Here is a 16,095-nt window from a genome sequence, read left to right as displayed (position 1 = left end):
GGAAGAAGCCGAAGCGCAGAAAGATCAAAGATTCATTCTCGTTTTATCTTCAATCCCTCCCTTCCTCAAACGATAACCAAGGCGCGCATCCAATACTACTTCTCCGCCAGCTGCGGAGGTGCTCTCCATTCGTCAGACACCAGACAGAACACGCCACAAGTCAGACATGTGTCGCTCTGCAATTTCCGTTAAAGTTGAAGAAATATTCCATTCTACTGACTCAGGCTATGGTATAGTAGTGCTTGGTGGAATCATGATATTGCTAAAACGGTGGTCATATGTCGAGAATCTCAGTGGCCCTTGATAACCTCCGAGTGTCATTCTCTGACGGCTGTTCAAAATCGAACCTACTTCCTGGGTCCTCTGAAGTTAGTATAATGGCACGGAAATTGCATAAAGAAAATAGTTATATGTCCGAGAAATCCTCCAAGACGATTTAAACTAATGCCGATGTAGGCCATCTACAGCCTTAACGGCTTTGTCTGTCGCACAATGTGTCATGAAAACCATAGAAGGAGAGAAGCAGTAGCACACAGAAAGGCCCAAAGAGCCTTGGACTGAATTCATCGATAGGATTATTCCGAAAACAACCCCTTTGTTTCTGGGGAGATTTCGATGTAGGAAAGGATAGAATATTCTGAATTTCCCAGAGATATCAGCAGGAAAGGAACTCCTTATATACCCAATTAGAAATGTATCAACACTCTTGTTTAGAGCGGGATACTCATCCTAATCACAGAAATGCGCTGTTACGGACGAAGGTTATGCGCCATCATCGCGCGTCTTCTGGATCATGCAAAGATCCCTAATGTCCTCTGGAACGAGTACATGCTTTCTTACTATGGGGCTTTTATGCAAGAGGTAAGGATTCCATCCCCATAATTATGGAATCAACAATAACTAACAAGCTCAAGCCCCACGACATATCCTACATCGTCCCCAATAGACTGATCAATGCTGCGTATCGAACTCTCCAAGCTGCGGGGTTCTCAGCCTGTCCTGAGAGCGATGTCGAAGCTTGCGAACGCTTCCAATGCCCTGAAGACGGAATGATACCAGCAAGACACTTTCATATCCAGAGCTACTGGATTGTTCCCGCGCGCACATACTACCTGAAGCTATACGGACACGCGGAAACCCTTTTCTCCTTTCCGGAACCCACTCTGAATGACCCGTCACGACATGATAAGTACTACATGTTAACTAGGGATGAACGCCTCCCTACTCAAATCGGGCCACTGCACGATGAGACTTTGATGCTATACGTCGAGCTGAATAAAAGAGCATCCGGGGACCCTTACGAGCTGGAAAGATATAAGATCAAGATCCCGAACCTCACCATGCTCATTCACGCTCTCATCCTCTTACGCTGCCGAGACGAGGGCTACAATAGTCACTGTGATGATGATTGGTATCGGATGCTCTCCTCTATCCGTTGGTATGTCATCGAGCGGGGGAAAATGCAGATCGACAGGCTGGAAGCGGTCATCCAGCCGATTTGGGATAAGCTAGAAATACAGTACGGGAATCTTTGGATAAGAGCTCTGCGGAAGAAGCTTAGGAGGGAGGGCGTCCTGCCGCCTCCGTTCGTTGATCGGGCCTGTAGGTGCTTCCGCGAATTGGATGAGTGATTTCTGGCAATTGTTGAGATGATATAGTCTTGCTTTTGCAGAAAAATATTCTAGCCAGCTGGGTTTAGTCCACTAGCCCTCTTCAGCTAATCTAGGATACTTATGGTGACAAACTGAATAGTAGTCTATTCGCTAGGTTGATGTATTCGACTGACACCATATTTGCCAGACTTCAAGCGCCACTAGGGACCAACCCACCAAAAAGAGTCCAAATCTCTCTTACCTAAAGCCTCCAAGAAAGGTAGCAGTAAGCCCCAAATAACAAATACACACCGCCATGAACTGTTCCACACTTCTACCAAGCCATCTGTATGTTTTATTTAGCCCATGCAGAGAGAACTCATTCAAGACTTGAGGAACCAGTTCACATCCAATATATCCAGTGCTAGGTCCTTAAGACTCTTACTCTAGATATTCTATGTTTGCGATAGCAATCTCAGCATCTATTTACTCAGTAGCTCTCCTATATCATGGTAACGATGCGCAAGACAGTCTCCAAAAGCTACCAGCAAATAATCTCGGGGCCAGGAAAGTGAAGACTCTTCCATGACCTCACAGAACATGTATCTATTTGGAGAACATGTTTCAGATCTGAAGATACATAGCAAACAGAAATAGACCATATCTGAAGTATCCAACTACTGAACAAAGACTGTGAGACCTCTATGAAGATTCACAATAGAACAAACGACAAGCTCAATAGACAAAAAAAAAGGCCCAGGTGATCTTCTAAGACCATTGCACAGCCCCCTTTGGCGTAATAATCAACTAACACGAACAAGGGAAAACAAGCTGAAAGAAACCATTCATAGTTCTTCACTTTGGAGGTACTATTTTGGATGATGGTGTTGAATAGCCGATAACAAAGAGATACATAAATAGCTGGCAGAAGATGAAATAAAAGGCATGAATGGGGATGTAATGAAAGACTTGTTTGGAATAAGAATAGAGGGGTGAATAAGTGTCTTAGAACAATTGCTTACTGTGTAGAGTGTGATTCTAGGGGTCAGAGAAGCAGTGGGCTGGTGTTTGGTAACACACATTGAAGAGTCAATAGGATAATTAATGTGATTAGAATCGCTATATTCACTAAGATAGTCCCTGAAAGGAGGAAGGATAGGAAGGATTATCCGATAGCTACAATTCATGACACAATATAAATGCTATTGATAGGCTATTAACACACCGTAATGTCTCAGATATGATATGTCCACTAGAAGGAATATCAGAAGGTCCAATGCGTGCCGTTAAAGTTCAGCATACTAGGGACAGCCTCGATTTTCTCAGCACATGATAAGAGAAAGTAAACTCGATTGGAATATGGTGGTATCCTCCTGTTATAATGCAATGCCCAAGTGATCTAATGCATCAAATCCCGTAACTACCATGAGATATGCACAGTAGTGCCAACAAAACTGCCTCCCACAAAGCACATGTCCATATCCATATCCATATCCATGAACGTATCCCAAAACATGCCCCATGACCCAAAGAAAAAAAAAACCGAAAGATGGAACCTAGTAAATAGTGCAGCAAAGGCAAACCTAAGACCAAAATCACCGACAACAGAGCGCCGGGCCATATCCAATAGAGAAACCCACGCCTTCAACAAGAACTCCGCTTTGAGGGGCAAGAAACAAATAAACAAACTTCCATCCCGGATAAGAAGGAAAAAAGGAAAAAACAAGGTAAGGAAAAACATCAAATAAACTAGTATGTATTAGCATATGAAGTGGTGGAGGGTATTTCACTTTGTCTGTTCAACGATTACTGATTCTGAGATGACACTTAGTATGTTGTGCCCTGCTGGTTAATCCAGGTGTCAAAATCCCCACTGGTACCATCAAGGGCAGGGTCGCTCTCTAGGGTGTGTATTCCCTGTGGGTAGGTCGACGCGGGGTAAGGGATTGAGTAAGGTGCCAATGAAGACGAGGGAGAGGCGTAGCAGTTGACATTAGAAGAGTCTTGCCACATACTGTGAGAGCTGTCAAAGAGCTGATTCGGGCTCTGGAGCTCGACCTGCAGGGTCAAGAGCTGGGGATCCAGTTGTCCATCACCTGGCAACGAAGTGGACGGTTGAAGAAGATCATGGTGTGTAGCACCGGGTAGAGCAGCCAGTGGAGTTGACGAGGATGTAGCATATTGGATTCCGTTCAAACCAGTCTTCTTGAATCGGACATCCTCTACGTGCGGGACGAGACCTGCATGAATCGTTTGATGGAGGTAGTGAGATGGTTCAGAGGAGGGAATCATGCCAGGGTGCGGCCGCCCATGGTTAGCATGCCAGGCAGATGAAGATAGGTAGGCATCCCCAGGCAAGTGTAAACCATGGTCAGCAAAGTCAAACGGAGTCGAGTCCCTACTTTCCCATCCACTACTGTCAATTTCCGAAGAGCTTGCGGCACGGGTTTGAAGAAACGCTGAAGTGGATCCAGGGGTGCTGGCCAGTGGACGCACATCTTCGCTCCCAGCTCGTTTCTTCTTATCCTTTGACGGCGAGAACTTGTATCCAGGATGCGCCTTAAGGTGATTACTCTTCTCGATATTCGCCAGAAGCTCGTACTTCTGTCGGATTTCTGGGGATTCAAGCCTCCAGCTGTCACCCGCTGCTTCGGAAACCACTTGATGATTGTTCTGCGCAAACCATTGCTTTGTCCGGTCTGCATATGCCGATCGATAAAGCATGAAAGAATTCATGGGCCTGGCAACCTTTCCGTTCCTCTTGGCTACCTCTTGGTGACGAACCTCTATTGAGCGATTCACCCAACGTTCCATGTCGCGAATAGGGATGTTCGTCAAATGCTTGGTCACTTCACTCAGAGGACCTTCGAGTTCAACTCTCGTGTCCTTCCTATTCCTATTCCTGCGACGCACTCTAGGCGACCTGGCTACCCTTGCCCTTGTCACCTGTCTCTGGGATGGCGGCGAGCTCCACTGTGGTACCGAGTCTGATACTAGGCCCTCATCTGCAGCAGAAGGGGGCGTGTTGACTTGAAGGCCATTTGTTGCCATCTAAGACACAATCAGTACAAGGGCTCACCTCGGAGGCCTGGAGTATCCAGAACTGACAAGACTTACCGGGGCTTGCATTGACAGGGACCGAGAGTAGTCACCGGAAGAGACGTACTCCGATGATGAAGGAGGAGTGTAGTCCTGGAACAGATTTAGTCTTCAGTACCGCCCATGGAGGGAGTTGGGTGTGTTTACCAGAGAGTGAGATCTGTGTTCGTATGAAATCTCTCCAGGCGCACGGTTTCCATGTAACATTGAGGAAGCATAAGGGTTGTGATGACTATAAGTTTGCTGGAGCGTGCCACAGGAGTTTCGATGAACTTCAGGTGCAGGGTCTCCATCAGTAGAATGAGGTGGGGAAGGCGGTTGACCGCGAATCATCCTCGCCGTAGCAACAGTTGCCATGGCGCGAGAAAGAGAAAATCGGAGTGAATACAATAGAAGATGACAAGGACGGAGTATAGTGTGTTGTAAATCAAAGAGAAAACAGAGGTAGAGTACCAGAGGTGGAGGCAGAGGGATCTCCAGTTTCCAGGTGTAGGAATAGGCAGGCAGAAGGATGCGATGGCTGGTGTGAGTTGAGTGGATGTCATGCACGCCTAGGCGAGCCAGTAACCCGGAATAGTGGTAAGAGCAGTTGAAATATAGTCCACAGCACAGAAGCTATGCATCTGAAGGGTTTCAACAGGGTTGCGATTCAGCAAAAGCTTACAGAAACCGAAGAAGTATGTGCGGTGGAAATTAGAGGGGAAAAGAACAAGATAGACGGCGGGGAGCTTAGCAATTCGAAACGAATGGCCAGGGGAGAAGAGACGGTACAAGCTGTTGTCAAAAGGGGGACAATAAAGATCACAGCAGAATAGGAGAGTGAAAGAAATAGGAACAGGGACGTGGAAGAGAGGACGGTGAAGTGAAGCCTGTAAGGACAAACAAGTAGAGGCCCGCAACACCAACGACAACAAGTGAGAGAGGGAGGTGGAGCCCCAGAAGGAAGCGGTAAGAGATGGGGAAAGTCTAGCGATTCGCTCTGGTCTGAACACAAGCCAAAGCAATCCGAGGAGACACAATTGAGAGAAGCTTGATGATGAACACCTGTTGTTCAGAGGTGAAAGGGAGAAAGGGAAAGGGACAAGGGGAACAGTGTGGAATTCGGGCGGATATCAAGCAGTTTAAGGCGGGATGGATACTGCAGCACGAAGTTCTAGATGGGGATGACTACCATGGAATTCCCAGCGGCTGAAACCCTTGACGGCCGCCTCTGCTGGCCGGCGGTGGTGATTCCCTCGAAGTTGGCACGGGGTTGCTGGATGGCGTTGTCTTTGTTCCGCTGCCTTGGGACCGGAGCCCAGACATGGATGCATTCCCTTTGGCATCCCATCCGCCGATTGATGTGATTTGTTTTCCATTTTATTTTAGCATCTCTTCGCTTGTCTGCTACACTTTTGCTCCTGGGGCACCCATACGTTTATTTTCGGATCCTCCCACTCTTTCTTCATTTCCCCTGTTCATTCTTCTGCGGCGTCTGCTTCTAGATTTCTCTTTGTGCCAAATCTAGGTTTCCTCTACTCTTCCAGAAGAAACAGGAGGGGGAGAGGGGGGGGGATGGGGGGAGAACCAGCGGGTTTGAGGCTGTTCAGAGCCTGACTCAGGGAGGTTACTAAATGCGGACATGCATCTACCCAGGCACGGATTGGTTTTACGACTCTTATCATGGCATTGAATATTGAGGCGCGGCATTGCTGAGCCATCCCCTCAGTCGCTGGAAGGGATTGCGGAAATTGAATGGAGAACAGCATGGGTATGATCGGTATTCACATTACGTAGAGGGCATTGGTCCCTAGTGAATCTGGATCGTGGAGCAAACCATACCTCATAATAAGAAAATTATTATTGAATTCTGAATTTCAGAGAGTGGGGAACCAAATCTAACAGCAAAATTAAATAATTAAAAAAACTAGAATAAATAATAATTGGGAAAGAGGGAAAAATAAAATAAGGGAAATTTAATTTAAAAAATTAATAATCATAACAACGAGGGGTGACTGACAGTCTAACGTTCAGGCATTCGTCCCACTCTTTGCCCATCAAGTTATTAGTGCGATCTACTATCTATCCGGGGCCCGGAACTAAAGCAGGCAGTGACACTGGTCGGAATTAGCCCCATGCTCTGAACGTGATAGCCTGCACTATGTATGTGTTCATATCGAGTAGAAGTTCACAACAGTGAAAGCCTCCTCATAAATTGTAGGAAGCAGATAGGTTCGTCCTATTCTTTTACGGACATAGAAGGGGCAATTACACGGGACAGGGATAGCAAAGAAGGATTAAGATAGCAAGAGTAGATCGGGAAAGCACAAGGCTAATGCTGGAAGCTACGTAAAATTTCCGAATAGGGAAAAAGGAGGCAAAAAAGATACTACCAAGTGATTATTGAGATTACCGGCTCGCATGAGAGCACATTGAGACCGTCGGATACTCCTTGTATCCGAGCTTAACTCCATGTTTTAACTCCCCGGATATCGGGTCTCCTCATCCGAGCAGTCTCGAACTACTACTATGAAATGGAGATATTCTTGCAGACATTCATATCGACCAACCAGGTCTCAGTATATTGAGATTGGTCGGTCTTCAGCCATGAAGACAGGCAAGAGGAATTGGAGACTAGGCTTGGTTGAACCCGAACGAGTCAGTCCCAGCCAGTAAGCAACCGACCTGTTTCCCGAGAAATCGACATTCACCAGTATTATCATCATCAGCGTCACTACCCCGTCTACATACTTCGGCTCCGAAGAAGAGGAACACGTTCCATGGATCGGTATCCTCTACCTCCTGGGACGTCCACATACGTGTATCTAGACTCTGCTTTCTCCGCATCCGCACATCGCCGAGCAGAGCTTGCGACTCGCCCCTGGGTCATCCAGGTGAAGTTTTGAAGCGCACGTATGTATGTATCTGAAAATGGTAGGTAGCTAGCGCAAATCATGAGCATACTATTGCTTGGCCCATACCCCACAATCAAGCCAGTAGATCGTTCGTGTCTTTTCTTGCTTATCCTTTAGCGAAAACAGCCAGACAACGTTGTTGAGAGGCGGAGATCAGAGGCAAGCGCGCATTAGGCGAACGTTGGGCTACAGGCCCTCTTGGTACGTCTGAGGTAGCCCACTATAAGATGCTGCGTGACTCGTGAGAGACATCCGTCATGTTGTCGAACCAGTGGATAGTTGATTTGGATGTTGGTTCGGATGCGAGCAGATCCATGTTTGTACTTGGGCCAAAACCAACCCAACCAGAAAGGGCGCAGGGCACTCCGTATACATTTTGTGACATCTTCTTGGCTTGGAGAGTGTGCATAGCCGTGAAAAAAATGAATAGCGAGACTTGTTATGGCATCCTAGTCCTGTTTTCTACTCAGCGATCGCAATCACATCCCTCTAGAAAATAGGTTTGCGCGGGGATTCGGTTGCCCGACATTCCGATCAGAGATGGTAAATCCCCCCTCTTCCTCCCCTCCAATTTAGACTAACTTACAGAGTAGAAAGCGCATGCCGCGAGCATCTCGTAGTATCTGAGACCATGGACCCAAAAATACGCCACACGATTACTATTGGCTTATCCATTGGTCGGGCTGAAGTAGCCGGCAAGCTACGACTGGCTCCAGCAGATCGCTGACCAACGCTAGCGTCATGTATTGAAATGACTAGCCCACTTGGGTAGTTTAAAGCTGGCGGGATCGTGCCGGTAAGGCCGCTGGTGGGGGTCCTGCCTAATACTGCGATTTATCTAGATTTGCGGGCGAACTTCCAGCTAGTCCGGCGTAGTAGTGTGTCGTTTTACCTAGGTTGACACGGGGCTCGCCGCGGAAGGAGAAATGGCTCCAGTGGGGTCGCGGTGGGGAATGTGATGCTTGAATCAGGCAGAACTGTACTCCGTACCTGCGCTATTTTTTATGCGAACGGAAGACCATAGACACAGATCGTATGTGGATTGCTGCTCAATCAAGTAACCCAAATGAGTAACTAACTATAGGTTAGTTATCGATGCCCACGTCCTAGTGAGCAGGCCGTACCAAAGCTACGTAAGTATCGCGTAGTTTCCCTGCATGCCGTTAGCTTGTTAATGCCAATTCTGACAGGGGGTCTGCATGCAGTACGCTGATGTATGATGGATTGCGGCTTAGCTTGGCTGGCTCAAATGGGATTGCGGCGCATGTTTATTTCCGGCGTTCTGTCACCCCCTTGTTTGAAACTGGGCCACCCTGATGCTTGGGTCCTCGACGGTCACGTGTGGTACTAGCCCAGCCATCGTTGATGCCCGGGGATTGGAAGACTTCGGGGATTGTCATGTCTGAGGATTGTCATGGCATTCTATCCTCCCATGCATACTGCCTTTGCATTATGTAGTCCCATTATGTTCTGCATTATGCCACTCTGGAAACGGCGTTTCAGCTGCAATTTGAGTAGTTGTAGCATACCAACATTGTATACGGACTGTTGATAGCCGCTGATTGGCACAAGACGTACAGCAGAGCTGGTGTTGTGTGCGGCAGCTACAAGTATCAAAACAACAGTAGCCACACAAAACTCCTCATTCTGTGAGTCGGTTGGACTGGATGAGATTGCAAAGAAGCCCACAGATCGCCCGCTCCCACTGATGGCTGATCCACTTCTCATTGATTCTCCTTCCTCAATCGATCCTCCCCCTTCCCAGCCTCAGTTGCCGTGAATCCCCCCCGTTCCAGCTGAAGGGATGATCTGAAGACCTCTCCTAGACAGCTAGTATGATCTGCGGCTGCCAAAATGGAATTCAAGGTTCTGATGGACCCGCGAAAGCACACACCGATGGCTTTGCGCAGGAACCAAAGTTGCCCGGTGTAAACATTCTTTGTCCGGACTTCCTCGGTTTTCCCTGACTATTCTCGGGCGCAGGAACATTGCTGAAGAAGAAAACCTTAGTGGAAACCATTTCCTTCGTTCCTTGTTCTAGGGAGAGGCCTGAGCGGCGACTTCCTTCTAGAGGCGGATGATCGTATGGAATTCATCATTGGTCCCATGGGTCGCATGTACGGCCACTTCGTGTAGGCCTTCTGACAGCCCCCTCCCGCTTCCTTGAGCGCAAGTATGGATCGAGTAACATGGGGAAACCATATGTAACTGCTTGGCACCGAATCTGGAGGAAGGGTTAACAGCTGAGGTGGCTTGCGCCCGGAGGCTGTCCCCAGACGTTATCATTGAGATCCCGGAGGATTTACCCAATTTGTATGGTTGGTGTCACTTTGGTAACTTCCTGCTTCCAGTTGCAGAAGGGGATTGACACAGGGATCCGATCGGGCTCGCCATGGACCTTTGCAACCATCCACATCATCTACAAGCGTTCGATGGCCTTCTGGAAGGTTAGTAAATCCCCGCCAAGCAGTGCACCTTTCCAAGTCCGGTATCCATCCTTCTCCAAGCCACTCGGTGAAGTATACCTAACGCAGTCGAAGAATATGAACGGTCTGCTGACTGGTGAAGTCCCTGATACGCCAAGAGCACCGCTGTCTTTATTGAATCTGGCTACATTGATGGGTCGCCTCTTCGAGTCAGTCCAGTTGGACTCGAGCCCATTCAGACTAAACGCAGGTAGTAGTCGAGAAGAACACTCATCCTTAAAATTATATGTTTCAGATAGTCACCACAGTGCCCAATATGCTTTATCTCTTGTGGGTTTCGATGTTGCCTCATATTACAGTGGCATCTGCAGGGGAAAGGGAGGGAATTGAGCCAAGGCCTCGGATATATGAAGAATGACAGGGAGGTTCCCTTAGGTTCTCATGGGGGCTATCCTGGACACATCGTTTCCACAGAGGGATTGACGAATATCTCCGAGATGCTCAGAAACAGCCCAGTAGCGCCACGCCTTCTGCAGGGATTAGCGCTGGGCAGCAGCCGTCGAACTTTCTTCCAGTCACGGGATTGATATGACACGGAGTGGAACCAGAGGGGCGCAGGTATGCACATACGCTGGAACGGTGTCTCCGGTGCAATTGGATAGGCGTGAAGTGGTGCGCGCCGTAGCCGGTAAACACCAGCCCAGCCAAACTGCCTCGTGATCAAGCCAGAGCTGGCGAGCTATCTACTCACCGATTTTACCAGACACGCCTTTACCGCTAGATAGCAGGCCTAGCAGGCAGGAAGTGGTTACAAGGAAAACGTGGCCCAAGACATGGGGATTGTCGGTCAATCACGACAGCAACCGTTGAATCACCATGCACACAACCTACGTATTTGGCGCTTACTTCGGACAGGCCATGATTTTGGTTGCAAGACATTCCTATGGGGAGGAAGGGTGCTAGAGTCGCAACAGGCCGCCCGTCTTAGGTCGCACTGACGGACCGACCTGCCATTACCTACGGAGGAGCTTGTCCATTCATTGGTTACTCGTGTAGGTTTCCCTGCGCGATGTGGCATTTGCAATTTGTGGCCCCCTATAATTGACATAGTAAGGACCCGACAGTATGGGTATTGGGTGCGCGAAGTGAGCAGGATTCAGCTAGCCTAGTGCCTGAGCCATTAGCGTTTCTCTTGGTAGTGATTGCTAAGCCTGCAGCCGGACAAGCGGGTGTTGCGTCAACGTCACTAACTGACCACTGCCCGGTTCGTTACACAGCTGGGAAAGGGTTTCCTTAGACCTGACTATTATAGAGTCCACAGAGGAAAAGGACGCCCCGATACCCACCTCACCTGCTTTGCCCCCTCACTTCTGGGGACGAAAGCTCAGTCCCGCACAGTCCAACACTTTCCTCACAAACTGTGTCCCCAGAGTGGATGGTGGGAGATTTACGGGGATAGGTCGTGCGACGGAGAGCTAGGAGCTGTGCATGCGAGCAAAGGTATAATATCGCATAGGATGTCTGAAGAGCGAACTAAGAAGCAGGAAATGATACAGTGCTGACTTGCGCCGCGGCTATAACGCTAACCTTGACATGATACAATGGAAACTGCAAGTATTCCGGCAAAGGAATTAAGGTTGGGATTCGACTGGAGGAGACAATACGCACAAGCAAATGCCAACCTCCGTAAGCCAGAGTAGGCAAGGAATTTGGCACATCTTCATTAAAAATGTCGAAATGTCGACGATCTGCAAAACCTGACGAGGGGTTTCTAGGTGACACTAACAGTAGACTGCCAAGAGCAAAGTCGGATGGATGACCCCAAGAAAACCGCAACAACACTGGCCATTGCATAGATTGGAGGTTGGATTTGGAGAAGAGGGTCACTGCTGCGGCGCCCAGTCTAGACCGAGCTCATCCGGACTAGCGTGGTATCGGTGCCGCTTTCAGTGGTACGAAGCAAGTAAAGCAAGTAAAGTAACCAGTAACTAACCACTAACTTCTTGACGTCGTCCACGGACCCATTGACATCCCCGCTAACTACGGTAGCTTAGCCTCCGCGCAGCCCCCAGCGGGGAACCACCCGCCGCAGTGCCCCTGGGAGGCAGCCTGATCTGCCCTCCCACATGCCCGCCATTGGTTGACGGGAAGAAAATCATCGACTTAAATTCTCATCGAGTACTGTAATTGCTCGATGGGCAAGCACGAGCAATGTTCCGCCTGTCATTTTATCACACCAAATCGCAAAGTCATTGGCCTGTTCCCTTTTGTAAGGTGAATGGCCGGCGTCACGCCACCGCAGGCCTCTCCCGCCAGCCAACCGAGGGTAACTCCAAAGTAGCTGGTACGTAAGACTAAGTCACCCTAGGCTTGTGGAGCAAGTACTTAGTACTTACTGCATACAGAAAATCACATTTACCCACACTCAGGGGACATTACTACGTAAGCTATGGCCTCCCTCTACGCTTTGGACGAATAAGTCTCATTAAGTTCATTAGAAGAACGGGAAATCATTACTCTTCCTTACCTAGTATCGACATTAAGCGTAAGTCCAACATGAGAGACTCTTACAGAGTTCTCAGGTCAACCCACTTCCTCCCGCCGGGCAATCCGATAGGCATAGTCATGCCTCTCGTAACCACCCATTACGGCTCAGTGTCAAGGCGCAAGAGAGATCTAGGGATCCAATGGGGTCTATGCCAGCAATGCACATAAGCAACTGCCTAAGATAGTACCACTAGTACTAGTATTATTTTCTGATACCAATCAGAAACACAGCGCCAACATCTCCAACGCCTGGCAGCCGTTCATATTAGCCTGTTCAGACGATCTGATCTGAGGCATTGTCGGGAAATCATTCACACACCATCCAATGAGCCTCCCACGCGAGATGCGTAAAGCCAGCCTTGTCAGGCAGCCGCACCGAATTTGTCATGGTCACCATGTCGACGATCTAAAAATTTGACAGGTGAACTAGTTAGTAGCAGTGAGTATGTAGATAAGCGGACAGACAGTTCAGCCTTACAAATCTCCAACTGGAAGTTCCCACACCACGGGATCGTCGTGTCATGCAGTCGGTGAGACATGACACATTTCGCTTCCAATGACCGGAACAGGAACCAACAGAAGGAAAGCCACTGGAACCAATCGAGGAGATAAGGTATGGGGGAATAACGAGCTGAACATGCCCGAGGTCAACCTACACATCTGACATCTCGCAGACAACGTGTGTTTGCAACATGGGCGCCCGAACCTAACATCGCCCTTGACTCCCCTCTTCTGCCTCTTTTGGTACTCCTTACAGCGAATCCCACTACTAGTATGAATGCCATGCCAACCCAGCCCGAGTAGCCAGGAGGTACCCATTCCACCTATTCTAAGCGGACGGTCACCGACAAAAGTACAAGCGAGGTACCTCACAAATGGCCTGCCGCTTACAGCATTTCCCGCTTTGTAACAAACTCCCGTCACTTTTGTTGCCTTTTCCAAAGTTGCCAACAGCAGTGACATCTGTCTAACCTTTACCGGTCATGTGTGTGTTCTGTATGGACGCAACAGGGCACCGGCACGTCTTTCCAGGCTGAACCGAGTATAGTTGCTATCTCCGAACCAGAAGATCAGCCGGAACGGTTTCAGTGGAGTAGCAGGGCGCACCTGCGCAGCCCAGGAAACCTAATTATGGTTTCGCGCACATCCGATAATGGGCCTTGAGTGGACGGCAAAAATAGGGTTCCAGTATTTGGGCCAGAAGGTGCCGGAATCCTTCCATGCAGGTAGCATTCTCAGTATGACTAGCTGATTCTCCATCGATGATCACACACTTTGTGTTCCCATATGTAGGTGTATAGCTATGCGGATTTATGTGTGTTTAGTTCCATTTTTGAGGCATTCGGGGCACAAGTACGTGGGTGATCAATCCGTGTTCGTGTATGTATCGCCAAGATTGACCGGCAAATTATCATGGCCATCGGTCAATCGGTCTTCTGATCTGCTATGTTGCCTTGCCATCGTAGGTAGAGATTATTTATCCCTACGCAGTGCTTGTTTCTCTGAGATGCGTCTATAAATGTTTGCGCCTGAGCGTTTGCGGAGATATTCCGGGCTCGGGCGAAATTCGACTGGTCAAGCCAAGTCTCACAGTACTCCGCGTATTTGCATACTTCTTTTTGCTTTTCCTGAGAAAAATGTATCTCATTATGCCTCGGTGCCTGTCCGCTACATACCTTGGGATCGGCTACATACCAAAAAACCCAAGATAAGGATATACCTCTGGAAGCATGCGGCTCTCAGACCAGACAAAACATACCATCCCAACCCATGGTACCCTCGCCCATCATATAACTCACACACATACACACGGAGAAAAGGACACGGACAAGGCCACCGTCTAGACCGTGCGGGCAAGCTCGTCCCCCTCCCCACTACCGTCCGGACACGGATCCGGATCCGATCGGAGGACGGAGATACCAAGGAAGCTACAAATGCTTACTGTTCTCACAATCTCCGGGTAGTAGTGGAGCCAAGTCATCCAACTACAAGTGCGTGTAGTTTGTTGATTTAGTATGTGTCTCCAGGACAGTCCAGTTCAGTCCACTTCAACCAAGCTATCAATCGATCAATCAATCAATATATCCAAACGATCCATTTCAAGCCGCGACTTTCCCCTAAAGGGAGACTAGTCTAGTATGATCGGTTCATTCCGCCGTGTCGAGAACTTTTCATTTCTTTTCGGTTGTGATTTTCAAACTAACTGACTAACTAACTAGTCTAGCGAACGTTTTCAGGAGAACGATAGATTAGGAGGATTAGGGAGGTATTTACTGTGAGGTGAACTACTGCATGAGTAGGGGATGTTGGGAATGAACTCCCTAAATGATCCTAGCTCATGTGGTTTTAGTGAACTGGGATCCTGGTTAGCAAGTGAGAACTAAGTCATTAGTTCTGAACTACTAAATAGTAACTAGCTAGGGCAAGACAGGGAACTGAGCCGACAAAGTCACCATTGTGTGGAAAATCCCTCCCCAACAATATCGTTGTATGAGTGGGATAGTGTCTTACTTTTTACTCTGCTGCTGTAGTATGTTTGAGTAGTGTGTTTGACCAGCTTGAAAGCCACATGTTTGAGATACAACAACTTTGTAGTAGATACTACACACTTATATACTCCCTCCATCCTAAATATGGGCAATCAGGACTATCACCCAGAAAAACCCCCGTTCATACCCGATCAGCCAGCCAGCCAGCCAGTCCACTCCCACCACCTACTCCACTACTTATATATACTTACACGGACTAAGTACTTAGTGACATCGGATGTTAACCCATCAATTTTAACCGACTTAAAAACCTCATTTATCCATTTCATCCATCTGCCGCAGCAACCCCATCCCGAGAGACACAATATACCAAACCGTTTGCTGATAGCCTCATAGCCTCACAGCCTACTACTAGTATACTAGCATACATGATATAAATAGTTAAACGAAATCAAAGCGAAATTAAACCACGCGGCCCTTTTCCCCCTTCCCCAATGCGACCCTGCTTCAGATTTACCCACTACTAAGTACCCACACACCACTCAATCTCACATGCAGTGCAACCATACTACGCCACGATACTACCATATACATTAATCCTGTTTCAAGTCAGTCGGCATCACCACACAATCTATAGGTTATAGGGGTATGATCGCATCAGATAAATAGATAATCGAGTTTGACAGGTGACAGATCCGAAAGTGACATGTAGTTTGTTCTGTGTATGCATGCACGCACGTACGCACGGGGTGGAAGGGGACAGAACGGGATCTGAGACATCTTGCTGACATTACATATATTGGGGCCTGGTTAGTTAAATTAGAGGTGATGATCCACTTCGGGTCAATGGAGGAGTAGCGTGAGTACTAGATTGCTTAGGCGTATTGGCGCAGGGCGATGAGGCTGTGGGATGCATGCATGGCGCTTGCTTGGTTTGGGGACTTGTTTGCCGTTGCGGTTGCGGCGTAATGCTTATGTTCATATATGTTTCTGTCTTTGGGGGTTGGGTGTTCTGGTGGATTTAGTTGTAGGAGTGGGTGTTTAAGTC

The 16,095-nt window shown here is 48.3% G+C and overlaps 2 protein-coding genes across 2 annotated transcripts; one reads left to right on the top strand and one right to left on the bottom strand.

Annotated features, from left to right (window-relative positions):
- Nucleotides 1-741: 741 nt before the first annotated feature.
- On the top strand, nt 742-1,631 carry An01g07840 (uncharacterized protein; the record flags this gene model as incomplete). Its single annotated transcript, XM_001389172.1, has 2 exons — nt 742-861; nt 915-1,631. The coding sequence occupies 2 exons, from the start codon at nt 742-744 to the stop codon at nt 1,629-1,631; spliced, it is 837 nt and encodes a 278-aa protein (XP_001389209.1).
- Nucleotides 1,632-3,419: 1,788 nt separating this feature from the next.
- On the bottom strand, nt 3,420-5,048 carry An01g07830 (uncharacterized protein; the record flags this gene model as incomplete). Its single annotated transcript, XM_059749611.1, has 3 exons — nt 3,420-4,643; nt 4,710-4,784; nt 4,839-5,048. The coding sequence occupies 3 exons, from the start codon at nt 5,046-5,048 to the stop codon at nt 3,420-3,422; spliced, it is 1,509 nt and encodes a 502-aa protein (XP_059599694.1).
- Nucleotides 5,049-16,095: the final 11,047 nt, after the last annotated feature.

The sequence above is a fragment of the Aspergillus niger genome (assembly GCF_000002855.4).
Source record: "Aspergillus niger supercontig An01".
NCBI lineage: Eukaryota > Fungi > Ascomycota > Eurotiomycetes > Eurotiales > Aspergillaceae > Aspergillus > Aspergillus niger.
Note: the sequence above shows the minus strand (reverse complement) of the source record. Positions and strands in the feature narration are given on the sequence as shown.